The sequence below is a fragment of the Brachionichthys hirsutus genome, chromosome 16 (genome assembly GCF_040956055.1).
Source record: "Brachionichthys hirsutus isolate HB-005 chromosome 16, CSIRO-AGI_Bhir_v1, whole genome shotgun sequence".
In the NCBI taxonomy this organism is placed as follows: domain Eukaryota; kingdom Metazoa; phylum Chordata; class Actinopteri; order Lophiiformes; family Brachionichthyidae; genus Brachionichthys; species Brachionichthys hirsutus.
In genome coordinates, this window is record NC_090912.1 from 3,144,170 (window position 1) to 3,171,974 (window position 27,805).

Genomic DNA, 27,805 nt, shown 5'->3' on the forward strand with positions numbered 1-27,805 from the left:
CTCCTCTCGACGCGCGTCTAACGCGCTCCATTCCGGCAGGAGGGAACGTGCGTGTGGGAGGAGGGGCGACCGGGAATCCCAGGAACGGGATACAAATATCGCGTTGCCTCTGTAGCACCGGCCAGTCCACAGATTTACGGAAAGACAAGGCTGCTCCTTAATCTTGTCTTGTGCGCTTTAAACGGACGATCTTACAACTTTATTAGCATTTGTGGAGAAGGAGCGCGCTGCGCTCTCCTCACCGCGCTCTCGGTGATGTTTACGGGACCGGACAGGCTCCTCCGCGGCGAATCAACCGGACCGGGGAGCTGAAGGATGAAGCGCGCCTCGGAGCAGCGCTGCTCATCCGCGGGGCAGTAGAGGGCGAAATCATCGCCTGGCGCTTGGAGCTTTGAGCGCGTGGACGCAAATGTGGGAAGAAGGTCACGTTTCTCCAGGAGAACTTCGAGCTCGGTGTTTCCTACATGGGCATTGTGCGCGCACTGATCGTTCAGGCCTCCGGTCGAGCGGCGGGAGAGCGTCGAGGCGCACAAACCTCCGGCAAGATGTCAAGGATGCCCTGAGAAAAGACGCGCACGCAGCAGCATGGTTTACAACGCAGAGATACAAAGCTGAAGTCAGAAGTGGAACTGCTTTACTGTGGGAGATCTTCCTGCTCCGCGACGCGACTCCACCTGTGTTACGCGTCAGTGCCTCTTTGGCTCCGGGTGCGCCGGGACGCTGCGGCTCCGGGTGCAACCGCAACCCCCCCGCAGGGTCAAAGCACAGATTAGTGGAAGAAAAAGAGGTTAGTTTAGGAAGGGGAAATCCCCACAGCTCGCCATTACACCATGGATGACTCGGGAATAATACGGCGCCGGAGGCTGCAGGTGAGATGGTTTGGTTTTTACGACAGGCTCATGGGCATCCCCATCCTCATCCTCATCCTCATCCTCATCTCATACTCTACTCAAACGTGTTTGCGCTTGTTTCCAAAGGCACGAGTCCACAGGTTGACTCTCGCATCATTTATTGTCATCCTCAATCTCAGTCTTAAACGCAACATATCAATCCGGACCGGCGCATCATGATAACATTTCCATAGAATCTTATATTGATTTATTCTATAAAGTAATGAACACGAAGCGAAGATGTTCCACTTCAAATATTAAATCAATTCCGCTGATTTTCTCCTAGAAGGTTTGATCCGTTTCAGGTGTATGAACAAAATACTGAGATGTCATAAAATGTTTTCCCACTTTGTTCCTCAAATTGTCCAATTCTATGAGCGCATAATAAACCATATTTTTCTTTTTTGATCAACACCTGATTGACTCTTGAATAGTTGCCTGGCTTTAACTGCAGAGAGTAAAACAGGGTCTCGTGCTTTCAGCAACGCTCCAGACCAACATCCTCTGAGTTCCTCAAACGGTGTTGAAACCATTTCATGTGACAGAATGTTTAGACTTGTAGCTGTGATGTCACATAATATCCTCGGCTCATATTAGAACACAGTCTCTTTGCCAAAATGTTGGTAATAAATCATCACTCATGCTGACGAGACTTGTTCAAATTACTGCATTCATATTTGATGAAGCAGCCTGCTTAAGCATAGGTCCCCCCCCCCCTCCCTCCCTCCATCTTTGTGTGATTCAGTCAAGTGAACTGAGCAGAGATGAACAGAATCAGGACAGCAGACTCCTGTGGGCATTTGTGCATGCACCTGTTTGGATATGTGCTAAAAGAAATTCTATAATAAGGCGGTCATAGTGTAAAAACAGAACGATTGACTGATGCTGCTTGTTTCTCAGAGCTGCAAATTGACCCTTATTACTGTGAAAAGAGAGAATGGGAATAACGGAATCACAGGAGGATTAGTGGTGAGGTGTGCTGATGGTTTCATGGCTCAGCTCACTTCTCTGCCACTGTGATGTATGACAAGAACTGTAGGAGAATTAATCATCAGAGCGTCAGGTTCCAAAAGTCACCGGCGTTTTATACACAGTGTGTTGACGTGTGATTGGCTGTGTGTGTCCAATTCCTCTGCCTTGTCACTCCCCTGGGTCTCATCATGCCACTTGTCACTCTCCCTCTGTCCCGCTGATACACACACACACACACACACACACACACACACACACACACACACACACACACACACACACAGGCAGACATCCTATCAGCACCATATGGCCACACGCCCCACTGAACTGCAGCAGGTCATAGGTCATACACCCATGATGCATTGCTTCCGCATGACTAACAAAACCTCTGCAGCCTGCTGTACTCTGACATATATACACATATATATATACTGTATATACATTATGCATGACATACCAGGAGAATATTTATTAAAACATCATAATTTTAATATCATATATATATATATAATTTCTAAAATAAACTACACAAACACTTTTACGGTGAGACAATATAAACTGTAATGGAAATACAGCTATATGAATGTATCTTTGCTTCTTTTTTAAAGATCTTTGTGTATATGTGGAGTCAAAACTTTATGTTTACAGTTGTACTATGGACTGTTGCATGATGGGCCTTGTACAGCTCCTGCATGCTACTAAAAGTTCATTTGAACTAGATAGCATTAGCTTTTCCTTACTCTTTTAACGCATCACTCACGCACCAGCACCGCGGCAAAGACCCTTTATTCACCTACATTAAACAAACCATCCATTCTCTCTAAACACTTATCCGCTGCAGCGTTGCAGGAACGGCTGGCGCTGAGCAGAAGCTCTGGAGCGGTGGCCAGTTCTTGTCAGGGCCTGAACAAACATCATTTATCACATGCAGCACTTTTCTTAACAGCAAAATAAGACGGCAATAACAAACTTGCTCGTTACATTTGTCTTTTTATTCTGGTTAGCTGCTACTAGATTATTCTTAATTCAAACACATAAGACGGGTCCTACCCTAAAGCCTCGGCGGCTCATTTCGTTGTACGGGCCTTGATTTGTGGCCTGCTCATAAGCAGAACAGAACCCCCCCCCCCATTATGACTCTGTTGTGTTTAGACAGAACATTGATAGGCACTAAATGTGCTCATACAGGCATTAAAATGTAATTAAATTCCCTCTTTTTAAAATTTGACCAGGACCATCGGCTAAAATAAACTTAAGTATGTGTTGTTTTAACAGAAACGCATTTGAGCCACTGTTACCATCATGATAAGAGAAACATCCAGGATACTCATCCCCACCCATCAGCCCATCTGCCTCAGTGTTTCCCATCATCAAACCCGGATCGGTGCCAGTTGCTGCTGTGCATGAAGACCGGCTGATTTATCTATGTGTTTCTGTCTGCAGGCCTGACAGAGCAGCAAAGTCCTTTATGGGCCTGCAGCCCTGCTACGGCCTTTGATTGATTACTTTCTTAAATTCCTTCTTTCCAGACGAGATGAGTGGAAGGATACGGCAGCAAAGCTTTTATAGGTTTATATAATCCAGGGGATAAAATTCCACTGGACTGCAACGTCTAATGTCACAGTCTGGTGCTTTTATTGAAATGTTTAACCCCTGATTTTCTGAGTGGCTGATAGATGGTCGGTACTTACTGCTGAGCAAAGTAGCTAGCCAGCTAACTCGGTAACTTCTGTCAGCTGATTTAAGCAAACGATGCTTTTCATTGAATCTAAAGAGATCTTCATCCCTATGTACTTTGCAGCTGTGGCTCAGTTGGACTTAAAATGATTTATTTGGAATGACAGCGACTGGAAACACCAGGCAGCCTTTTAAAATGAGCCTCTGGAGCGTGCACACATGCACACACACACACACACTTTCGGAGCTGAACCATAAACAAGGCTATTTGTCGTTAAAGTGAGCATGCTTTGACAGAATTGGGTCATCTGCAGGTTAGGTATACTAAAAAAAAACAAAAAAACGCGTAACTATAATCCATATTTGAGCACTTGAGGTAATCTTTAAACAAAAATGCTCGCACATGAACCGCAGACATCATAAGTCAGAGATACGATCTCCCTGCAGTGAGAGCGTCGCATCTCGACACTCCTTTTACACAGACGCAGACTTCCTGTGAGTGTGACAGCCGGGGACTAAAGTGGATCAGACAATCACTTATAAACTCCAACCTCCGCTCACTCCCCCAGAGGATGAAGCTAAACCTGGATTTAAACCAAAAAAAAGAGCTGCCGTTTCCTGTCGGAGGAGGGAGCGTGTTGTGTCCCCGGCTGTAACGGCCGGCATGTCGTGCTTGTGACGGAGCCTCCCATCTGTTCTCAGTCACCCTTCACCGCCCGACTTCATTAGCGCCGCCCAGAGAGCATTTATCTCCAAACCGAACTGCACACGAGCCTCAGAAGATGCCTGTTCATTCTCAGTGCACGCTGCGACGTGACCAATGTGCCTTCCAATCAACAGCCAGCCTTGCATTTTGCACACTAATTACCCCCCACGCGGAGACTCAAGTCACAGATGATCAGATGTCGGGCTTATATTGCCTGCTTGCTCTTTATTTTACTGGAAATGCTGAGGCAGCGAATAACAAAGGGAGATGAGGAAGGAGACCCGCTGAAAAATGAGTTGTCTCTTTGTGACCTTTTAACAAACGAAGGTGGAACTGAGGATTATGAGGACATTATTCAGGCAGATGTGTGCCGGAGTCTTATAATTATGACAGAAGACTGTTTTAATGGGACTTCTACTGGGTTAATGAAGGTCATCTCACTTGTGGATTTAATAGTGAGCTTCCACACAACATGCTAGAATCAGTTCTGTGGATTTACTGCACAGTCTAGACTCTAGAATCTCAATGTATTTGACTGTGTACAACCTTGAACCAGGATGGTATATGAGCAGGAGGCGGCGGCGCATTCATGTACTTATTAAATATTCCTTTGCTGCACTTTGTTTCATGTACCGACAGGTTCGCTTTGTTGTCTGGAAACGCAGATTGGACTGGATTCATGCTTGTTGTTTTCATCCTGGGCTTTAGAGGTAGCCATTCTAGTGGCTGTCATTGTGATAAATGTTATTTACCGATTATATATTTGATTAGTGCAGTCCATACGTATATAAAGGAGTAATAGTTCTAAATGTTTTGCATTGGGGAACTTGACTTTGAGTGACGGCCACAGACTCCTGCGTGTGGCCCTGATCCGATCCGCACATACAGCATAGCACAAACCATATACTGTACACGAAAACAACAGTTTGTTATTTCATGTGTGTTTTCGTGTGTAAAGGATTACTGTGGGGTAATCCACAAAGGCAAGCCTTTCTTGATACCTCTCCCTTTTGTAAGCCATCATTTCCTTGGCTCAGAGAGCTCAAGGTCAATTAGCCTGATCAATGAAGGACAAAGTGACGAGGGATCGATAGGCTGGATATTCAGTTGTCCTTCTAAAGAGGGATTTGTCTCTGTTAATCCGTAAACCTCTGGGACACGTGGTCACAACGCTGCAGCTCTGTGATCCTGACACGAGGAGAGGTAGACTGTTGTTTTCTATTCTTCCTCTCGGCTTCGCTTCGGCTGCCCACTTTCTCTGGTCCCAGTACAAGGGAAAGTGGGCAGCCGAAGCTGTGAAAACATCACAGAAGAGATGATGTTTTCACACGGTTGATAAAACCTCTCCTTCGTCTGGGCTTCAGTGTTTGTAATACAGAACCTTCAGGCAGCCACAGTATAATATATATTTGTGTTTCACTGGAGATCAGCGGCAGCACTCATGCATGTCGACTCTCTCTCTCTCTCTCTCTCGCTCTCACACACAAACACAAATACACACGCTATCTTTATCTGGAGGTTAGCCTAATAATTGCGCTGACTTTGGTTATACGGTGGTCGACGCGCCGCTAACAGACCCTTAACAGCATCACCCTGTGTGTGACGGGTGAAGGGGTGTAAGGCAGCAGATGCATTAATCGCATCTTCTCTTATCCACCATAACGACTGGCATGAAGCTGAAGGCCAGAATACTCCGGCTCAGAGGTGCCGCGCATGATCGCCTCCCCTCCCTGTCTACTCCACCTTTGTTTACTCATCTCTGCCCGCCCTCCACCTATCAGCGTGGATGGTTCTGTAAAGAGCCAGGCTGCGTTGGCATCAGATCTGGTTCTGGCCACACTGTGCAGTGAGTGTCTGCTGCGTGTCCCAGTGTCTCCGCTCCATCTGGTCCCAGTACATGGATGGACTGGGAGGAGTGGGTTAGACAAGCTGCTGCTGTGAAAACAAATAGAGATGATAATACATACAGAAGGATAATTTTAATGCTGAAACTGATCACGATGCTTGTTTTTCTTTTTTTTTCAGATCCAGACATCTCAATTAGAAATCAAATCATGAACATTAAAGGTCCCAGAGAGAGAGAATGTCTTTATCCTCAACACTAATTGATCCATGCTGAAGACAATAAAGAAATGTAATTGCTGTGGCTTATTGAAAAATGAAAGATCAAATGATTTAAATCTAACGTGGCCCATTTGGCTGGTTAGTGTACACACTTGGCTGGTCAATTAGCGATTATATGCACCACATGCTACATTGCTCTCATTAACAGACAGTGTGTTTTCACCGCCAGCATAACAAGAGATAAGGCTCTTATCACGAGGGCTAACCGATGTGTTTGAGAACGTAACACTGACTCTGATAACGATGTTGCTGCTATTGAATCCAATAAATGGCAGGACAGAGCCGCTAATAGTAGCATAAACTGATTAACATCCAATGAAACGTGGAAGCTGTTCCCACAGATAGATCTTTGTCAAATCTGTCAGTGTGTTCTTTTCATTGTTAGTGTGAAAGTGTGTGTTTGTTTTTTTGTTTTTTCTGTACCTGAGCTCTCTTTGTTTCTCTCTCTTTGTCTTTCTTCCAGAAGGATTTACCACTGCCGCGCAAAAACAGCAGGTGAGTGTGATTCCTGCTCCTCTCTCGCTGCCTGTGTCTTTCTCCTGCCCTCTCGGGATTGTCCCTCCGCGAAGACAAACAATCACGCTAAGAGTCACCGGCGAACGCGATTTGCACGCTGTTTGTGGAAAGCTCCGAGGACACTCGAGTGGCGCTTGTGGTGCCGAGTGCAGCTTTTATGGGGATGAGGAGTCTGGAGGGAGTCTGGAGGAGCAGCCCTGGGTGCTGTCCATGGTGCTGAAAGTCCGTGTGCTGCTCAGCAGCCGGCTCTCCTCTCTCGCTTTGTTATTGTTCTGTTTCTATTCTGCTCTCATCTCCACCCCTTTGCTTTATTACCCCTGTTCTCAATAGCTCATTGATTCTAAGCCAAATATTCCAGACTCACATTTTCCCTGAATCATTCCAGCTCCAGTGAAAATGCTGCTCACATTATTATACATCAAAAGTTCCAAGTTTCATGGGAATGAAAAAAAAATAATTATTAGAAATGAGCGTCTCTCATTTAAACAGTCCTTTCATCTCACTGATAACTGATGTTAGCTTATGTTTGTAAAAACAAAAGTTGTACGTTTCTGTCACTTTGTTTTATTAGTAACTCCTTCATTTGCCGCTTAAAGGTAAATCCATGTCTGGTTGTTTCTGTCTTTAGTCACAGCCCACTGTCCCTGTCTTCATCCCTCTTTCCATTTCCTGTCCATCCTCTCTTCTCTAACTCCCCGTTATCACGGCTAATCTAAGATGAAATGAAGCTGTATAACAACGCTGGCTCGTGTGCGGTTTCCTCCGATCCATCTCGCTGTTGTCATTTTTTTTTTTACCACCGTGCTCGTCTCTCAGAAGGCAGCCGCCATTTGGAGTCAGTCTTTCTCCCTCACATCACATCTCGTTTCCCTGTGAAGGACGCTATCAAACATGCTATCCATTATAAATGACCTCTACGGCGTGCGCTTCACATTCAATCTGCCCACAGCGTCCATTCATGTACACACACATCCATTCACACGAATACACTGACATCACTTAAGCTTTTTTTTTTTAAAGACTCCATTCAACATCTGTTTGTCAGTTATGCAACGCTCTCACTTGACCTTGTCCCTCAGCTATTTCCTGAGATGAGTTAGCATCCCTTTAATTCCTGCTTCATTCATCCATCCGTCCTCCGTCGCCTGGGGTGGAAGCTTTTAATACTTTCCAAACAGACCCTGAGATCACAGAAGAAGAAAAACACAACCAAATTACACTCGCTACCATGGCGACTTGACCTTGAGAGAATGACCTGCAGTAGCTTTCTACTTTTTGTTGTTACTCGCTAAAAGTCAGACCCGACCCATCTACTTCCCTCCCCCCCCCCCCCCCCTCTCTCTCTGTCTCTTTCTCTCTCTCTCTCCTTTGGGTCTTGGCCAGACTTATCCAGACACCAGTGCACATCTAAAGGTTGCACTCACCACATCATACATTGCCTCGGGATTACGTCTCTGTCGACCTGCTGTTGTCTGACTGTTCTCCATCACTGCCCGGCTGCTGCTCGGAGCTACGCCTAGAAACCGAACCGGCAACCATGTTCCGACGCACCAAAAGGTATGGAGAGGGATGTGGACGAAGTGACGATGGCTTCTTAAGCGTGAGGTTGAACAAGCGTTCCGCTCTCCTTCTCGTCCTTTAGCTTTTTTCCCCTTTGTTTAATCTCTATGACTCTCTCTCGGCGTATCGCTGCACCTCGTATTTACACAGCGATTAGTCCGTAGCAGAGCATCTGCCTGTGTGTCGGACGTGGTTTTAGATGTCAGCTCCATTTTGCTGAGTGTGCGCATTGAGTCATGGTGATTTACTGGATTACAGAATAAAGGTCTGACAGCTTCCATGTAAACTACCGAGCACAGCAACGCCAGCGCGATCGGTCCGGCGCTGAGCCCCAGAGGATAAATCCTACGGGTTCTCTAGTTTCAGACAAGTCCAGACAATTTGCCCATGAAAATGATAGAGTAACAGTAACAACATTGCTAACGTTAGCGTTCCTCTCATAGATCTGCTGTGACCCCACAGCCTCACTGAACTGCTGGCAGGACTCGTAGTCTTGTTGTATGACAGTTCAGATTTAGGAATTTGTAAAATATTCAACTTTAAATTCACAAATTGTGGTACTTCTTTTTTGTTGTTACTCGCTGTGGGGGATTTTTTTTTTAAATAAGTCAGAAATCGTCTTGATGACTTCCTGGTTGTTAGGGTTAGGGTTAGTATATATATCTGTATAGTATAGTATATATATATATAGTATATATATGTATATCTTTGACCCTGGTTGCAGTTTTGGTGACCCTGACAGTAACAGGAAGTTCTTGATGAGGCACGACTCATCGTCGTGACACTCGTGGTTGACCTGCAGGCAGACTGATTCATTCGACGAGTCAAAAATGACTCAGGCAGAAGCAAAAGTGAGGATGTACTTTACCGGAGTCTGAAGTGCGATAATTGGACCAGCTCATTTGTCCCGGTTTACTTCTATATGCAGCTGAAATGATATCTGACAAGCAAACAGAGAGCTTTGTAGGAATCCACAAAGATCGTGACATTTCTCATCAATAGAAATAAATCACTCGATCAGTTCTTTCCTGGATGCATTTAAGCATTCTGATATCGAACAGTCTGACGAGCTGACATTTGAGCACTGGCAGGAGTGGATGTCGTACTGAGTTTCCTAGAATGACTTCACCCCCCCCCCCGCCCTCACACTGACCGGCTTGTATTACAGCAGAGACTCGTTATGGCACACCTGAGCCCCCGGCACAGGCAGACAGATGAGAATGATGCAAACGTCTCTGATGTGGCGCTGAAACCCGAGAGGAATCGATTAGCGAGAGCTGCCGTGCATCAAATGCAGCACTGGTCCGTCGTCCCCGCAGCCAAAGTCACATTTAGTGAAGATAAAATAACGAGGGAGGAGGAGGGATTGAGATAATGGAAGTGATGGAGGAGGACAAAGAAGAAGGTTGCGCAATAGGTGAAAGGAGGAGAGGTTGAGATGGAGATGAAGCGCAGGGCCCGGGGGTGAGATCTGCGTCTTCCATTAGGGACCAGCTCACTACGGTTACATGAGCGTGAGCGACACGCAACGCCACGAGCTGCCTCCCCCTCTTTGTTTCATGCCGCCCCGGCGCTCTGATGATGATTTGGGTGTCGCATCGTGAGTTTGTGCAGTTTGTAGTGAACTGCATGACGCGTTGTGAGAGAATGAAGCGCTTGACAAGCGTAGCAGCAACAGTGGCCGATTGGAGCGACGCTTCGAGCATCTGTTAGTAGTTTTGGGTGCTGAAGGGGAGGCGAGGAGGCACTGAATACACTGGATGTGTTTCCCTCAGGCATCTCCTATAGGCAGGCAGCTCTCTCTCTCACACACACACACACACACTCGTCCTCAATCGGCCATTTTTCTTCACTTAACCAATTATGTCGAAACCAGAGGAGGTCAGAGGCAGGCCGAGACACCGAGACACCGAGACACCTTCTGAGTGTTGCAGCGTTCCAGAGAGGCGTGGCACTCATGCCTCCCATTAGCCCCCGATTTTAGGAGTAAGGCCCAATCGTTCTCCTCTGCTCTCAGAGTAATGGCACTCCCGTTCCCTTTCATCCTCCTTCTCCTCCCCTTTACATCGTCGAGGACACGGGCCTCACGGCACTAAGTTCATCAGAGCTTGATATCGCTGTTGTCAGCTGCTGCTGCTGTTCCCGGAACTGAGACGGTGGATTTGATTGCATGGAAACTCGACTGATCCCGGCTGAGTGGTTTTTGAAGTGCTCTGTACCCCCAGCGGGCTGCAAAACCTGCAAGGAAAGAGGTGAAAGAAAGGTTGCTGGTCCTTTTCATTCTTAACCTTTAACGAAACGTAACCGAGCTGCTTGTTCAGCCAAGGAACGCTGTGGTTACATCATTCCAGCGTTTTGCATCCAAAAGGCTTTTGAGGCTCTCATCGCTGTTGTCGGCCGTTTAGCAGTAGCCTCCACAGCCAAGGCTTCTGCTGCAGTCTGATATCAATGGCTACGATGGACGTGTTCGTGCAGCCGCCGGGAGCGCGTCCATGTGACGGTGACATCACCACCGATCCTGGCTGTGACATCGCTGCTGCCGCAGGGGAGTGCAGACATGCACGTTTGAGTCTGCAAAAAAGGAAACATAGCAGAGAGTTAAATATAAATATATATATATATATTAGTTTCGCTGCTGTGATTCGAGACTTACGAGTTAATGTGTCTGGGGTAGCATTTTGTTAGCGGGACTCATCAGCGTAAAGGCCTTCTCTCTAGTTAAAGCAGATTGAAGTAGTTCCATCAGCGTATTTAAACCCTTACACAAGATTCCGTCAGCTGTCTCAGTTACCTTTAGCTCTGCTGCTTGTTGTTGTTTTTTACGTGTTATATAAGGTATTTGTTTTTTGGATCATTGTCATGTGGTCATTTTGACGGGAGGTTGCTTGTGATCATAGATGGAATCGTCCGCTGTCTAGTTACTCTACTAGTGACCTCCTGAGACCTTTGAAGCTGCGACTCATGTCCTTTCCTTGATGCTAAATAGCGAGCTTGACATTTGACGGAGTTCGTCCATTAGAAGATTGTTTCTCCCCCCCCTTACACCCTAAATAGGCGAACTTGAGTGACATTCGTTCTCTGTGGTCTCTGGTCAGTGTTATCCAAAGCCTCCTCGCTGCTCGCTGCATAGCAACAAGCCGTCATGTGACCATTCCCCCCCCGCCTCCTCTTCCATTCCCTCTGGGGGTTGACACCAAATAAATGTCCTGTTCCTGAAATAATGTGTTTCCTTCCTTTAATGCTGTTCTGCATTAGAAATACATGTACTTAGATTTTTAATTAGAAAATACTCATATATTTATGAATATATTAGTATTTATTTTCCTTCATCTTCTCATTTACCTCTTGCACCATGACTGTCTCACCCCAGGCAGCATGTGATGTGAACGCACCAGTGTTGCTACTCTTGCTGCTCCTTTTCAACCCATTCTTCCCTCCACCTCTCCGTTCCTTGTCTTTGAAGAGCTTTCTCTTTCTCTTTCTTCATCCGTGCTTCAGATCTACATCTACTTATCTTTTGCACATCACAGGCATCGGAGTGATTTCATATGACTGGGCGGTTTGGTTTGATCAATATTAATGCCCCCCCCCCCTGTCGATGGCAGAGGGAGGAGTACGAACATGCAGAGGATGAAGGCTCCTGCTTGTTGTCTGGCTTTCTTCGCTTCCCCTTCATCTGCCCGGGTTTACAGTGAACCGTATTCCCTGCAGTGCTCTACGCATCACGCCCGTTGTTAGTGCAGCGTAAGAATATTCACGCATGTGTGTGATTGTGGAAAAATCTGGGTCACGTTTACCCCCCCGAGAGCGCTTTCAACCTGCAATGTCTAATTTGTTTTTCCTCTCATTTCTTTGCTCCTTGTTTGATTTCCAACTTTCCTCTCACTAAATGCACTGTTTGCTTGAACACTTCTCTCATCGCAGCTCCACCCCCGTCTCTCGGCGTCCCTCGCTCCAGGATTTACTGATTGCAGTGGAATATACGTCCCTCCCTCCCGTCTCTTCATCTTGAATGACAGATGGAGCAGGAAGCAGTGGCCAGCCTGGCATTTGTTTTTCCCAATCAGCAGCATCACAGTTGGTGTCATCGTGCTTTATAGCGCCGAACCCCGATAGTGTTTCATTCCGAGGCTGCATAGAGGATAAACAAAAAGCGCTGAGTGTTTCGGAGCGCTTGCAGCCAGCCTCCATTGATTTCCTGAAGCACAGAGAATCCAATAACTAAGATTATCCGTGCTGCTCTAAAGAAGTTAGCCTACTTACACACTCAGACACACACATCAAACACCAAAATGTTTTACGTACATCAGGATATAACCAAGCCCGTTGATTGACGTCAACTGACAACAAATACAAGCGATTGATTGGGATGTTCGATTGACGACGGCAGGGCCTGTGATGTGTGTGTTTGATCGATCGGGACACGGTGAAGAGGACGTGAACTCGTGTTGACCTGAAAATGTTATGTTCCAATCAGCAGGCAGATGGAGAGGCGACGTCTCTCTCTGTCGTAGAGACAGGAGCTCTTCATGAGCTGGTGATTGGTTCTCACACTGTTTACTCACTGTGTCGTGGTGGAAATATTTCCCTACCGTACTATAAGAAGAAAATATAAGAGCCTTTATCTATAGAATAAACAGTTAACTGGATGTGTGTCAGAATTCACGTGTGTTTCCTGGTCATTTGGTTTTATTTCCCGATGAGGAATCGTGCACTTCTGATTAACTAATTAAAGTTAGGGACCGTCTAAAGATCAATGATTTTTTTCTTTTTTTTGCATAGACCAGGAGCTTTTCAGATTTGTATTCATATCTTAGCATTTTTATGCCGACCTCTTCTTCCTGCACTCTCATTACGTTTTCAACTCTGACATTTGTCTTTTGAATAGCTACCGTTCTTTCATACTGCACCATGCAGCGTGGCTCCATGCAATCTGACCGTGAGACGATGGGATCTGGACCATTCCCAATCCCTGACATCTCATGTTTTACTACCGCTGGTAGGTCATACGTTTGCGGCTACAATGCAGGAATGACAATGTAAGATTTCCCGTGGGTTGCCAGATGGTCAAGGTGGTCTGCTGCAGGAAATGATGGCAGATGCTACAGCAGCCGCAAACAGCGTGACTCCATCCACATCCAGGGAAAGAGCGAGGGATTGAAGAATAAATATTTGTAGTGAGGCGAAGCAGCTGGAGTACCCTGATGCTTTTAATGTGTTTAAGTTCAATCTTGCCTGGCCTCATTTTTCATTATAGCGTTACGTTAGTAATTTAATTGAATTGTGACTGGATTAATGATTCACATCGGGACGTGAGATAAAGCACACCGCAGTGTTGGAGGTGTTTCTACTAAACGGCGTCCTCCTCACGTGTGACAGCAGGAAGTGACGAGAAGGGAACCAGCGGTTCTCTTCCTCTGACAGCGAAGATGAGATGGTGTTTGCATTTTGTTTGTTCTCTTTTCTTTGTTCCCACTGGTTTAGATTTACATTTATTTACGTCCCGACGCGCCCTGGGAAAACCAAGCCTGCTCTGCCTCACGTTTTAGAAAACCTTCAGATTAAAATTCAGTTTCAGTGCGAGCATTCTTGCGACAAACTACAAAATACAATCCGGCTGTGGCGTCCACAGCCGGACTGCCAGCTTTTACCCACCAAATGCGTGATGAGTTCATGATGAGTGGATGTTTCTGCCAAGTTATTTGTGGGGAATTCTGTCCTTTTTTTGTGTGAATGTGCCAGTGTTCCCTCCAACTCTCCTGTTGCTCCTTTTCCACGCTCTCTCCCTCATTTCCTATCGTAGGAGGTGGACGTGGACGGATGACTGAGAATATTACCTTCACATTATCTCTCTTGTCTTCCTGTGGTGGGCCATACATGTGCACATTTATGTCCTGTGTCTGTGTGTACAGCCACAGTGTGCATGTATCCATGCACAGATGCAGCACACAAACGGTGCTGCGGTAACTTCAAAGTCATCTTCTCATGTGTGCCTCTTTTTTTTCTTTCCAGTTGCCGTACAAGCAACAGGAAGAGTCTGATCCTGACCTCCACATCCCCCACGCTCCCCCGCCCACACTCCCCCCTTCCCCTCCCTGGGCATCTCGGTGCGTAGACCAACACGTCACACCTCGGCTGTAACCCTGTCTAATCCGGATTTTTTTGTGCAGACAGGAAAATTACTTAAATGGCCCAAAAAAATAATAATTTTCACCACAGATTAAAAATAACTCTTTTACAATCTTTCAACTGGAAATGACTAAAATCGAAAGTCTAAAAATGTGAATTGTTTAGTATAAAGTCTTGATGTTATTTTATTACAAAGAGATTGCTATGTCTCTCATGAATGTTCACTAAAGTTGAACCTGCATGGTTAGCTTAGCATAGCACAAAGACTGAAAACTGGGAATCAGTTAGTTTGACTCTATTATTATTATTATCATTATTATTATTATTATTATTGCCTCTCCTGCGTCTCATCATGTGTCGTTGTCCCAGCAGGAAGCAGCCCTCTGGACAGCCCACGAAACTTCTCCCCCAGCAACCCGGCTCACTTCTCGTTCGCCTCCTCCAGAAGGTCTTCAGCATCGCTCTGTTTACCAGCTGTTAATGCTCATGTGTGCTCTCACTTGTTTTTGTGCCAGAGATGTGAAAGGAACAGAAAGTGAGACAGGAGAGGGGAGACAGGCAGGCAGACAGGAGTCAAGTCAGCATGATACAAAGTGCAAGGAGAAGAGAAACCAGACGACATGCAGGCTTGTTTTTTAAGCAAGTTGTTGCACCTCCCGGGGAGCAGGGAGGCTCCTGCTGCTCCTCTCACCGGTCCTCGCAGTGTTACTGACTCATGTCTACAGTGGGAGTGTTGATTCACGCCGCTCTAATGACGCTGTGTTGTTGTGTGTGTGCTTCTGTTACTTTAAATATGTGTTAAAGTTAAAGGTTCTCAGGTTTTTATTACATTACAAATGTACAGTGTAAATTCCACTGTACATTAGTTATTGAATATTTTTCCTTGTGGATTATACAACAACAACCAGTGGCCCACTGATATTTGGAAGAATTTTTGCAAGATGGAATTACATAAGTTGATAATTGATCTGTTTTAAGTGTCCCTTCCTGAACGTAGGAACCAGGTGTTGTTTTTTTTGTCCAGATGAAAGGACGGCTTGTTTTAATGGAAACAACAATCTGGCTCTTTGTGATGCTCTTGAAGTCGCCCCACATATCATATTCAAGCAAGTCAAACTAACTGCAGTAATGAGAGGCTCTGAAATACTAACCGGGCTGTAACATCCTCCTTCATTCTATATTTGTATGTGACAAAGGCCAATTAGCCTTTTCCCAGACAGACTCAGAGAAGCTCCGGGAGCCTGCTGTAAATCCTCGCTCCTCATTTATCAGATCCGTCTGCCTGCCTGTCACTGGCCGATCGAGGCACACAGGGACACAATAAATTAGTCTGCTGCGCCGTCCTCTCGAAGGAAGGCCCCCGGGACAAATTGGTCTGCTGAATGACATTTTTTAATGCGGCTGAAACCCAGACATGTCCAGTGCGTGTGGAAATAGCTTGTCAGAGTTTCCTTATCGTCTCATTTATCATGTCACTGGCTATGAAAAATAACCGGTTGTTTTCGTTCTTTATGCATCGCTCATTCTCTGGAATATGAAGAACTTGAACACAACACGGCCGTCATTATGAGCGCTTTGTGACCTTTGTGTTCTCCGCAGGGCCGACGGGCGTCGATGGTCGTTGGCGTCTTTACCCTCCTCTGGATATGGCACTAACACGCCCAGCTCAACGGTAAATGAATCAATAGTTTAACATATAGGTAATGATTGAAGTAGTTAGTCAAATGTAATGGATTAAAATAAAAGGGTAACCTCAAGGTAATGGGAAAGTTGTCAATATAGTCCACTAAAACTAACATTAATGGATCAACTGATCCGGATGTGGCTGAGCTTGGACAGAAAGAGGGAGTCACGCCTGCATATTATTGATGGGTTCAAGATCCAACCGTGTGACCAGCAGAGATATTTCCACAGGATAGGAACATATTTCAGTATCAGTGTAAATAGTGACACAGACGATATGAAATCTGCCCCGTTAGCAAGCGTCGCTGGAATGTGTGCCTTGATTCTGCATTGATTTCTGTCCTGCATCACATGGCCAGTGCGATGACATCACCGCTAGTCCCTGCTGAATTGAGTGAAAACGGTAAACTGTGATCAACTTTGGAACCGCTGACATGAAAGAATCAGAAACTCATAAAGTCAACAGCTTCTCTGTCAAATATCGTTTCCTGCCAAAAAATACACACCCAACCCACTTAAATGTCATCCGTCTCCACCGTGCTTCCACGTTCACCCTTGCTCTGCAGGCTTAGCATCAGAGGCCTGGTTCCTTCTCTCCATCTGGCTGCTGGCGGAGGCTCAGATGGATGGAGAGAAGAGGAAGGAAAGGACAGTGATGAGTGCCAGCCTGGCGAGATGAGAGGAACAAGTCGCTTTGTTCCACAGCCTTGGGTTAAATTTAACCAGAACCATCATCATCACCAGAGAGAGAACGATATTCAGTAAAAGCCTTTTATTCAGCAGATCTTTCTGCGGCGCTTCCTTCTCTGAACGGAGATCCGTCACTTATATATATATATATATATATATATATATCAAAGCTTTAACTTGTAAAAAGCAGACAGATCCTGACCTTGAAAAAAAAAAAACAACAACTCCAAAAAGAGTTGGTGATGAGAAGAAGGAAATCCTCAATGCGGCCAGTTAGCTTAGCACAAAGACAAACTGGGGCAGACCAAGAGGCGATATTTGTGTAGTACGTTTTAGCAAGGTGAAAGTGCTTCACTAGAAAAGCATTAAGACATTGCAAATTTTAATTCTCCGATTCCTCTCCCTCCTCTTCCTCACGTCTCGCTCCAGTCCTCCAGCTCCTCTCAGGAGAGGCTGCACCAGCTGCCCTTCCAGCCCACCATGGACGAGCTCCACTTCTTGTCCAAGCACTTTGGCAGCACGGAGAGCATCACGGACGACGACGGAGGACGCTGCTCTCCCCACATGCGCCCGCGCTCTCGCAGCCTCAGGTCAGCATCGGCTCCGCCCATCCGCTCTAGAGCTGCTCCAGCTGTCCAACAGCACCGTCCTCTTTTTACACGGACGCCTCCTGAGCTGATTTACTGCTCCCCCGGCTAATCGTCTTGTTTTATATAACCAACCACATTTTTCTGCTTTAAAGCTTCAGCTTGTGTGACCTCTGCTTAACCTTTGTCCTCAGAAACAAGCCGTTGGATTTATCGATAGTCGGTTTGCTGCAAAGGACGCCCTCTGTTACCGTTCTATATTTGTGCTACCGTCACATTTCTTTATTTTATTTAGATTTTACAGAGGCTCGCTTTAAATAATATGTTTAAACTAGAAAAGCACTCAGAGGGCACAGACCTCCGCCAAGCAGCTCACTCCCACTTGTGTGTGTTTTGTCCTTCCAGCCCGGGACGCTCCTCCTCTTTCTATGATAATGAGATCGTCATGATGAACCACGTGTACAAAGAGCGCTTTCCAAAGGTGAAGCCGCACACTTGCAAAGCAGCTTTGTGAGGAACATCGCATTCCATTAAAACACAGACAAAACACGAGGCAAATCCATAATCCTGCGGAGCATGAAACTAATCTCTGCAGCCACAATAGCTACTTAATCCTCTCAAGTCCGAACGGGGAATATCAGAGACGTGAAACGGGATTTCATTTATGATTGAGCGTGTTGAGATTTGTGGGAATGAAGGTTTTGACATTAGAACACCGGCGCCGCATGTTTAACCACGGCAAAAAAGGATTATGCATCCCTGCCCAGGTTTAATGTCTCTCAGAGTCGTCTTTGTTGGTCCGAAAAGCTTCTACAACAGTAAAAACTAAACTTTTAATGAAGTCCTTTCCTTAGAGTTTCTGAACATTCTGTCACATACCCTCGGGGCTAAACTCCACATGCTGTGCATTTTGTGCATTCATCCCGGTCCCCCCCCCCCCTCGCCACGCTGTCCCACCACCCACCACCAGGCCACAGCACAGATGGAAGGGAGGCTGGCCGAGTTCATCCAGGCGTTCTCTCCCGAGAACGTCCTGCCGCTGGCCGATGGCGTCCTCAGCTTCATCCACCACCAGATTGCTGAGCTGTCCAGAGACTGCCTGGACAAGTCCCGCGAGGGCCTCATCACGTCCGTCTACTTCTTCGAGCTGCAGGAGAACCTGGAGAAGCTCTTTCATGACGTGAGTCAGAAAGTTCTGCCAGATGTTTCAACGGGAAACTTTGTTTTGTCTTTGCTTTTCCTGATCAGATCCTCCCACATCTTTCAGTTATTTCAGCAGCCGTTCGGTCTCTCTCCTCTTTGAGGGACACCTGTGTCAGGTAGATTTTACAAACGTCATAGCTGCTCGTCTCCTCTGTTCTCCCTCCGTCAGGCCTTCGATCGCTCAGAGAGCTCTGAAGTAGCCTTCGTCACAGAGTTGGCGAAGAAGCTGCTCATCATCATCTCCCGACCGGCCAGGCTTCTGGAGTGCCTGGTGAGATAACACACACACACACACACACACACACTGACGGGTCAGAATGGACCCGTCACTGTCAAAACCCCACCGAGCTCATCGCAGAACATTTCACCGTTTGCATCCCGGCGTTAACGTGGGATAATTTGACTTTCTTTAAATAAACATGAGCACATATACTGATGTATTTGGCTTTTATAAGCTTTTAAATACTTTTATGCGTTACACAGCAGGGGCAGAAAACCAAAACACACAACCAGTCACACACATTTGCATTTAGATTAAAATTGGCCCCGCCACAGCACGACTTAAACCAGGCAGCGGCCCTGCACCGCTGGGTCGCCTCCCAGCCTGACTCAGACAGACTGGGATCATGGTGTCATTTAAATTTGGAGTGTGTGTGTGTGTGTGTGTTTGTGTGTGTCTCGTCCGGATGTTTGTGGTGGTAGGGAACCGAGTGTTTCATGACAGTTTTGCATCCCTGTCGAGGAGTCCTGCCACATTGACGTGGTTTTTTTAATGCGTTCACCTCCACTCACAGTCTGCAGCGATAAATCTTTTATTCATTGTGCATGAAATATCAGATAATCTAATGAGGCAGGAAAAGAAACCTGAGAGCATAAAGGATTTTTCTGTACATGGTTTTAATCTTAGTTTTATAATAATTATTTGAGAATCTACTTAATAAATAGATAGTTAGAACCAAGTGAGCCTGAGGAAGTGGAATATTTGCTCCTTGGGTTCTGGTATAAATAGAACATTAAGCCTTTAAATAGGACACCAATCTATTCACCCGGGTCTCAGGCGGCGGTGACGGTGATTCATGCAGCCACGGCTAAAAGCAGGATGGATTCACCTGGATGCGGGAAACATTTCCTCATTTGCATCCAAATCAAATTATCTGGAAACCATTAAGTCAAGCCAAAGTTCAATCATCTGACAGAGTTCAGTCAAATGTCATTAATTCCACGTTAATGGACGAGCGGCGAAACTTTCCGCCTGATGACATCGTGCTCACGTCTGCTCTGGTTTCACAGGAGTTCAACCCGGCGGAGTTTTACCACCTGCTGGAGGCGGCGGAGGACCACGCCAAGGAGGGTCACCTGATGAAAACTGACATTCCTCGATACATCATCGGCCAGCTGGGACTGACCAGAGATCCCATTGAAGGTGAGGAAGGAAGGACACCGCACAGACACAACATATTAGAAGACCCTCTGGTGGCTGATTGAAGTATTTCTTGTCATCAGAGACGGTAAACCTCGATAGCTACGACAGCGAGGGGCCGCTCACGCCTGAAACAGACGACTCGACAGAGGTGAGATCCAAGATAATCCCTCGCAACTCTCCAGCGATCGGTCTCTCTGATCGCTGGAGGAATGTCAGGGCTTCACATCCCGCCTTGGGCATGAGCTGCACTGACAAAATAAATGAGATGACAGGGAGGAGAGCAAAGTCAGATACCTGCATCAATGATCTGATAGATCACCAAAGGTCCAGGAGTGAAGGAACATGATAATATCAGTGATTGATCAATGTTCACAGGCAGCCATGTTGCTCAGGCAATATAACAAGGCAGTGTTGAATCCACAGGGTAAGAATAAACCCATGAAGCCACCTGGAGAAGCAGACTTCCAGACCATCAAGCTGATCAGCAACGGAGCGTACGGGTGAGACATGACGTGGAAGCGAATGACGTGAGCACGTAGAGCAGAGGTCACGACGTAAACCATTAACGCACGTGTCTCCAGCGCCGTGTACCTGGTGCGGCATCTGGAGACTCGCCAGAGGTTTGCCATGAAGAAGATTAATAAGCAAAACCTCATCCTGAGGAACCAAATCCAGCAGGCCTTCGTGGAACGAGACATCCTCACCTTCGCCGAGAATCCCTTTGTCGTCTCCATGTTCTGCTCCTTCGAAACCCGCCGGCACCTCTGCATGGTCATGGAGTATGTGGAAGGTACGTGTAAATAGTACGAGCCTTTGTATCCCCCCCCCCCCCCCCCCCCCCAGCAGCAGGATTATTCTTCATCTGTAGGGAATGGAGTGTGATCTGTTCACATCTCTCAAAACTAGAAAAGACCTTCACCAAGCGCCTCACTCCCCAAGAATTAGTGTCCGACATTTATTTATTCCACATATTTTTTAAACTGGTAAACGGGCTAATCAGATCATGCCGTCAGGTGGAGACTGCGCCACGCTGCTGAAGAACATCGGGGCCTTGCCCGTGGAAATGGCACGCATGTACTTTGCCGAGACCGTCCTGGCCCTGGAGTACCTGCACAACTATGGCATCGTGCACCGCGACCTCAAGCCTGACAAGTAAGGCGGTTCACTCTCAAATGCGGCGTGATGAGCGGCACCTCATGTTATGGAGACCAAAACGTAACCCATTTCTACTCTCAGCCTCCTGATTACGTCGATGGGTCACATCAAGCTCACGGACTTTGGCCTTTCTAAGATGGGCCTGATGAGCCTGACCACCAACTTATATGAGGGACACATAGAGAAGGACACTCGAGAGTTCTTGGACAAACAGGTGTGGCAACAGGACTCCGACGGTCCAGTTATTGTAGCGTAGACGGTCCATCAGATGTCTTACTTTCTGTACAAACATATTCCATGGAACGGAAGCTTCGGCCAATTGGGCGATGAGCAATCGGCCAGGATATCCTCCGTCGTTTCTCTCGCTTTGAATCGGAGCCTCATTATTTCTCGCGCTTGCATTCTGGCAGGCGGTACACCCAGTTAGCATTCACGGCACACCCATCTGCACAACACTCACAGGCCTGTCTTCTCGCCTTGGCGTCTTTGAAGTGATCTCCTTATGTTGGAGGAAACACCACCGCCTGTGTCCCTACTGTATGTTTGACCGACCTCTGAAAGAACGACACTCAAAGTTCAATTGGGTCCTTCCTTCCTTCAGGTGTGTGGAACGCCAGAGTATATTGCCCCGGAGGTTATTCTCCGTCAGGGCTATGGGAAGCCAGTGGACTGGTGGGCTATGGGCATCATCCTGTACGAGTTCCTGGTGGGCTGCGTGCCCTTCTTCGGCGACACTCCTGAGGAGCTGTTCGGTCAGGTGATTACAGGTGAGATGGCTCAAAGGTGGATGGTTGTTCTCAAAAGTCCTGCTGCTCGCCTTTTTTTGCTGACCGCCTTGCCTTCTCTTTCTGCGGCGCCTGGTAGACGACATAGTGTGGCCAGAAGGGGATGAGGCTCTACCTGTCGACGCCCAACACCTGATCTCCTCCCTTCTGCAGACCAATCCGCTGATCCGGCTGGGCACAGGTGAGTCAGGGCTCCGCCTTCAGCCACTTCACTTCCTGCCTTTTTGCGATTTAAGAGCTTTAAGCAGTTGTGTTTTTTTTTTAGTTAATGTGGTTTAAAGTTCAATTTATTCTCATTTCACCCTTCACACGATTTTATTATGCTCGCATAATGATAATAAAGTATCTTGAATCTTGAATCATTTGAGAATTTTACGTGTTTTAATTTAGAAACATTCTATTTGTGGGTTCGCCTGGGGTTCGCTCACCCCTGATGGGAATCACTGACCCGGAACGCTGTCGTCTTGTCTGGTGGCCCAGGTTCAGGTTTACCCAGATCTGTCAGCGTCGGTCTTCATCAAGCCCCCCCCCCCCGTTGCGCTTTGGGGTCGCTGCTGTTACCTTCCTATCTTTGTCCCCCCCCTCCCCTCCACTCCTCTGTCCTCCAGGCGGCGCTTTTGAAGTGAGGCAGCACTCGTTCTTCACTGAGGTGAACTGGAACAGCCTGCTGAGACAGAAGGCAGAGTTCATTCCTCACCTGGAGTCCGAGGAAGACACCAGTTATTTTGACAGTACGTTTGCTGTGGGACGCTCCAGACATGGATCACAGAGCGCTTTGAGTTTAGGAAAATCTGCACAACTTCCCAGAGCCTCCTTCAGCACTTCTGTAAACGTAGATCGCAGCTTTTTATAGAGACTCATTTTTCACTACTCTGTGATTTTCGCTTCATTTAGAACCTAATTAGCGGATAATGTGCGATCATTAAGTGAGACGGATATTAATGAGCACGGCTGCGATCGCTCTTCACTGTCACCCGTTATGATGCCATGATATCTCCTTGCTTTTCCTCGCCAGCTCGATCTGAGCGCTACCATCATGTCCAGTCGTACGACGAGGACGACACCAACGACGATGAGCCGGTAGAGCTGCATCGCTTCTCATCCTGCTCCCCTCGTTTCAGCAAGGTCACGTCTGAGCACGGCTCCCGCTTCCCTTTATGAGATTGTTTGACACATTAAAACGGGCGTCCATCGTTCCACGCAGCATTGTAACGCTAACTGTCCCGCACCTGCAGGTGTACAGCAGCATGGAGCATCTGTCCCCGCTGGACCATAAACCCTCTGGCGTGACTCTACGGGAGCACAAGGTCCCCCGGGAGGACCGAGTGGCCAAGAGAGAAAGTCTGGGCAGCTTCACCCTCAGGGACAAGAGCTGGAGGACTGGATCGCCTGAGATGTGAGATGTTGAAATGTCGGGTTGATTCAGTGTGCTTCACATAACGATGGTGTCATAATATGACATCATGACCTATGATAAGGTACGAATGGCTTGTTGTTGCAGGAAGCGCTTGTCCTGCTCCGAGTCCTCTTTCACCGAGAGTGAATTCAGCCCTCCTTCCGGCGCCCGACGACGCTTCTCTGCCCTGATGGACACGCACCGCCTGGCCTTCCCTCTGGAAGTTGGCTCTGAGCTGTCTGTCCCGAGCAAGCAGCCCCCAATGAAGACCAGGGGGGCTTCTCTGGAAGGGGCGATTGGCTCAATCCACTCTCAAGGCGATCTTAGACCATTCCTTAAAGACAGCAACGGACTCACGGCTGGAGGTCAGGGGGGGAAAGCGTGGCATCGTGTGTGACCCTAAACCTGTATTTGAGTTGAATTATTTACTGTCGTGATTCCTGTCACAGACAAGCATTTGAGACCAGCGGATGCATCGCCGGCTTTACCGAGCAGCGCTGCTGTCTCGGGGCTTTCGGACCCACAGGGGCCCCGCGGGGCCACCACTGACTTGGTGCTTCGCAGAGTTCGACACCAGCACCTCGCAGCAGAAGGAGAGAAACGTAACTCGCGTCCAGGAACCAAAGTGATCAAATCTGCCTCTGCTACAGCTTTGTCTGTCATCATTCCTGCAGGTAGCCATGCTGGTTAAATGATCGCCGCGAAAGAGCTGCAAAAAATGAATCAAAGAACGTATGTGACAAAACTTTCACTTCAACTCTGTCCTCAGTGGAGCAGCATGGAGCCTCCCCTCTAGCAAGCCCCATGTCCCCTCGCTCCTTGTCGTCCAACCCCTCCTCCCGGGACTCCTCTCCCAGCAGAGACTACTCCCCCATGGTCAACGTCCTGCATTCTCCAATCACCATTCACCGCTGTGGCAAGAAGTATGGCTTCACACTTCGAGCCATCAGAGTCTACATGGGAGACAGTGATGTATACAGCGTGCATCACATGGTGTGGGTAAGAGATAGTTCTTAGGTGTTTCTGCCAGTGTTAAGATTCATTTCTGTTCTCTGAGCCTCCATTAGAGCTCAAAGATGCAGAAAACGATCTTTTTTTTTTGTCAGTCTGAATCGGCTTGATTTCTAATCACAGCATGTAGAGAATGGAGGTCCTGCCCAGGATGCTGGACTTAATGCTGGCGATCTCATCACTCATGTAAACGGGGAATCGGTTCATGGTCTGGTCCACACTGAGGTGGTGGAACTCATCCTGAAGGTGAAGAATAATACTGACCTAAAGGTTTTTCTTTTTCCGGGTTTTATTCCGTAAATTGTCTCTGTTTAAATTGCTGATTTTATATCTTTATGATGTATCAAATCTACAGAGTGGAAACAGGGTGACAGTCACGACTACTCCATTCGAGAACACCTCGATAAAAGTTGGTCCTGCCCGCAAGTCCAGCTACAAATCCAAGATGGCAAGGCGCAGCAAGAGGACGGGAGCCAAGGAGGGACAAGAGTGTGTTACTGCCAAATCAATGCATCATCATCATCATCATCAATGGTTTATTTATTCTCACCAAATAACTTTTTGTCTTTTCAGTAAGAAGCGCAGCTCCCTGTTCAGGAAAATCACCAAGCAGTCCAACCTGCTCCACACCAGCCGAAGCCTCTCCTCCTTAAATCGCTCGCTTTCGTCTGGGGACAGTCTCCCGGGCTCCCCCACTCATGGCCTCTCTGCTCGCTCCCCCACCCAGAGCTACCGCTCCGCTCTCGAATCCCCTTACCTGGGTCAGTGTGGAACTCCAAGTCCTCGTGTCTGGTCTCATCTGGTTTGACGATCTGAACCAATCACTTATTAAGGAAAATATATTCTAAGATCAGGAAACAAAGTAAAAAAGCAAAGAGCAACTGAGGTGCGCTGTAGGAGTTTGTTGATTATAGTTTTCTTGTCAACAAGGGGCCAACAATTGTAGCTACGCACCAACAAAGACTGCTATCAAGTAAATAAATAACGGTTATACATAATACATGATTTTAAAAACAATCCCATACTGACTTTGCACATTTCTAATGAGGATAGAAAGCAATCGGCACATTTTTAGACCTCAATGATCTGCAAGGCTGTTGATGGAAAAACAATGCCAACATATATTTTGTTGTAAAATTGATAAAGTCCACTGGGAAATAAACAGCAGAAAATAGCATCACTTGCTGGGTGTGGTTGGATGGAGTCAGAAATATGCGGCTTTAAATTGGCACGCATTGATCCGCTATTGATTATAACACTAGAGCACGTTGAGAAGTATGAAGAAAATGGGTTCCGCTTTACTCTTCATCCTCAGACCTCATGTTTAAGGAGTATAAGAGACAAAAGAGCAAAGCAGATACTGTCAACAATTCATCGCCTCTTCTCCCCTTAGGCACCTCCTCCCAGGGCAGCTCCCCAGCATCAAGTACCCCCAACTCCCCAGCAGCCTCTCAGCACATGAGGCCCAGCTCCCTGCATGGCCTGTCTCCCAAACTGCACCGCCAGTACCGTTCCGCCCGCTGCAAATCCGCCGGCAACATCCCTTTATCGCCGCTGGCTCACACCCCGTCCCCGACCACCTCGTCTCCTCCTCCCCTCGCTGGCCACACGGTTGGGAGCTCCAACACCACCCAGGTGTTTGCCGCCAAGCTGCATTCCTCGCCTCCTGTTGTCCGCCCCCGTCCCAAAAGCGCGGAGCCACCCAGGTCACCCCTGCTGCAGCGGGTGCAGTCGGCTGAGAAGCTGGGCGCGCCATTGCTGCCTTCTTCATCCTCGTCATCGTCGTCGCCTTCTCCTCTGACAGGCGGGGTGTCGTTACGCAAGCATAGCCTGGAGGTGGCGCATGGCGATTACAGAAGAGAGTCTTTCCACTGCGAGCACAGCCTGCAGAGTTTGCTGGAGATGGAGGGAGAGAATGGTCCTGCTCCACCGTCTCCTTCATCGTCTTCCTCTCCTTCCCCACCGATGGGAGGGGAAGCTGGAAGCATGAAGCCTGTTAGGAGGCTGGGAAGGCAGGAGTCTCCTCTTAGCCGTGACACACTGGTCGCAGGAAGAGAGAAAGAGACCCAAACCACAGCGTCTGAGCCCACTGGGTCACGAAGCCAGAGTGTGGCTACAAATGTCGACTCCAAGACGAATACGGTGCTGAAGAAGGATACGAGTGTTTCTGCAGTGGAGACCAGTCCGGCTCTAGCTTCATCCGCTGCAGAGGCTAAGCCTGGCCCCGGGGACAAAGCTCACAAAGCTGGCAGCTGGACGTCCAAGAGTAGAACCGGTGAGAAAGCCTCCACCTCCAGCTCATCAAAGGGCTTCCAGCAACAGCAGAGCGCTCAGACAAACAATGGGCCTGCAGCCAAAGCTCAGGAGAAGACCGAAGAGAAAGTCAAAGGCGCTGCAGGCGCCGAAAGAAGCAGCTCGCAGAAAGCACCGTCTGCTGAGCAAAGCAAACCACGTGAGAAAGGAGGCGCCGCCGAGACAGCCAGAGTCAAAGGACCCGCACCCCCGGCTCCCCCCCAGGCCCACGGCCGCGCTGCAGCTCATGCACCAGCCGCTGCAAGATCCAAGGAGAAGGGCTCTAACAGTTACCGCATAGGGAAGAACGACAGACCACACCTGGAGGTCCTCGAGGAGAATCCCATGTCTCCGTCCTCCACTGCAGCTTCACCTTGCTCGAGCAAATCTCGGCCCACGTCTCCGGGGGACAAGGCCAGTTTTGTCACCCAGCTCACAAGTGTGGCCAAAACAGTGCTGGGGCCGATGAAAGGGGCGTCGCCAGAGGGAGGCCGGGCGAAAGACGGCTCCAGGTCGAGCGAAGAAAGCCGAGGAAGCACGGCAGGGAAAGCAGAGTCTTCGCTTGGAGCCGGCCGCCGGGCGGTGCAGACGGCCACCTCGGTCCAGTCCGAGAGGGGCAACAGCCGGGCCGGCAAGCATCACTCGTGATAGGAATGGGATAGGATCCTGCAATGGGATGTGAATGGGGGGGAGGGGGGGGTCTTGATGCATGTCTGTACATGGTAAATAAGAGAATCTAAAAACAACAAAAATGAAGCAGACCTTCAGGTAGTGATCACTGTGAACAAGACTTTCCGACCAACCATTGACTGTAAATAAGCAGAATTCAGCCAGAAATGGGCGTCGCTCATTTAGCTTGGTTTTCATTTTGAACGAACAACTCAAACTGTGTTCCCTTAAAGTTCAGTTACTTGTTGAGTTCAGGGTTTGCATCCTGTCGTCAGGAAACCGACAACGGTTCTGGAAGCTGGAGCGAGTGAGCAAAAATGCTTGCAGTGACGGCTTT

General features: G+C 47.7%; 1 protein-coding gene across 1 annotated transcript; it reads left to right on the forward strand.

The window, feature by feature from the left end:
- Positions 1–830: 830 nt before the first annotated feature.
- Positions 831–27,447, forward strand: LOC137905523 (microtubule-associated serine/threonine-protein kinase 1-like). The gene is made up of 28 exons (XM_068749768.1): positions 831–869; positions 6,833–6,864; positions 14,458–14,552; positions 14,947–15,022; positions 16,174–16,246; positions 17,377–17,537; positions 17,940–18,015; positions 18,505–18,714; positions 18,907–19,008; positions 20,028–20,160; positions 20,241–20,308; positions 20,584–20,660; positions 20,742–20,950; positions 21,174–21,312; positions 21,397–21,529; positions 21,917–22,082; positions 22,180–22,281; positions 22,709–22,831; positions 23,116–23,225; positions 23,336–23,496; positions 23,602–23,861; positions 23,946–24,170; positions 24,266–24,495; positions 24,631–24,753; positions 24,863–24,996; positions 25,081–25,268; positions 25,901–26,616; positions 26,662–27,447. Exons 1-28 carry the CDS (start codon positions 831–833, stop codon positions 27,445–27,447), a joined length of 4,947 nt encoding a protein of 1,648 aa, XP_068605869.1.
- Positions 27,448–27,805: the final 358 nt, after the last annotated feature.

Coding starts and splice junctions, on each gene's coding strand:
- LOC137905523 (XM_068749768.1), top strand. CDS start 831: ATGGATGACTCGGGAATAATACGGCGCCGGAGGCTGCAG. Junction 14,553..14,946: donor TCCCCTCCCTGGGCATCTCG/GTGCGTAGACCA, acceptor TTGTCCCAGCAG/GAAGCAGCCCTCTGGACAGC. Junction 21,530..21,916: donor GAGAGTTCTTGGACAAACAG/GTGTGGCAACAG, acceptor TCCTTCCTTCAG/GTGTGTGGAACGCCAGAGTA.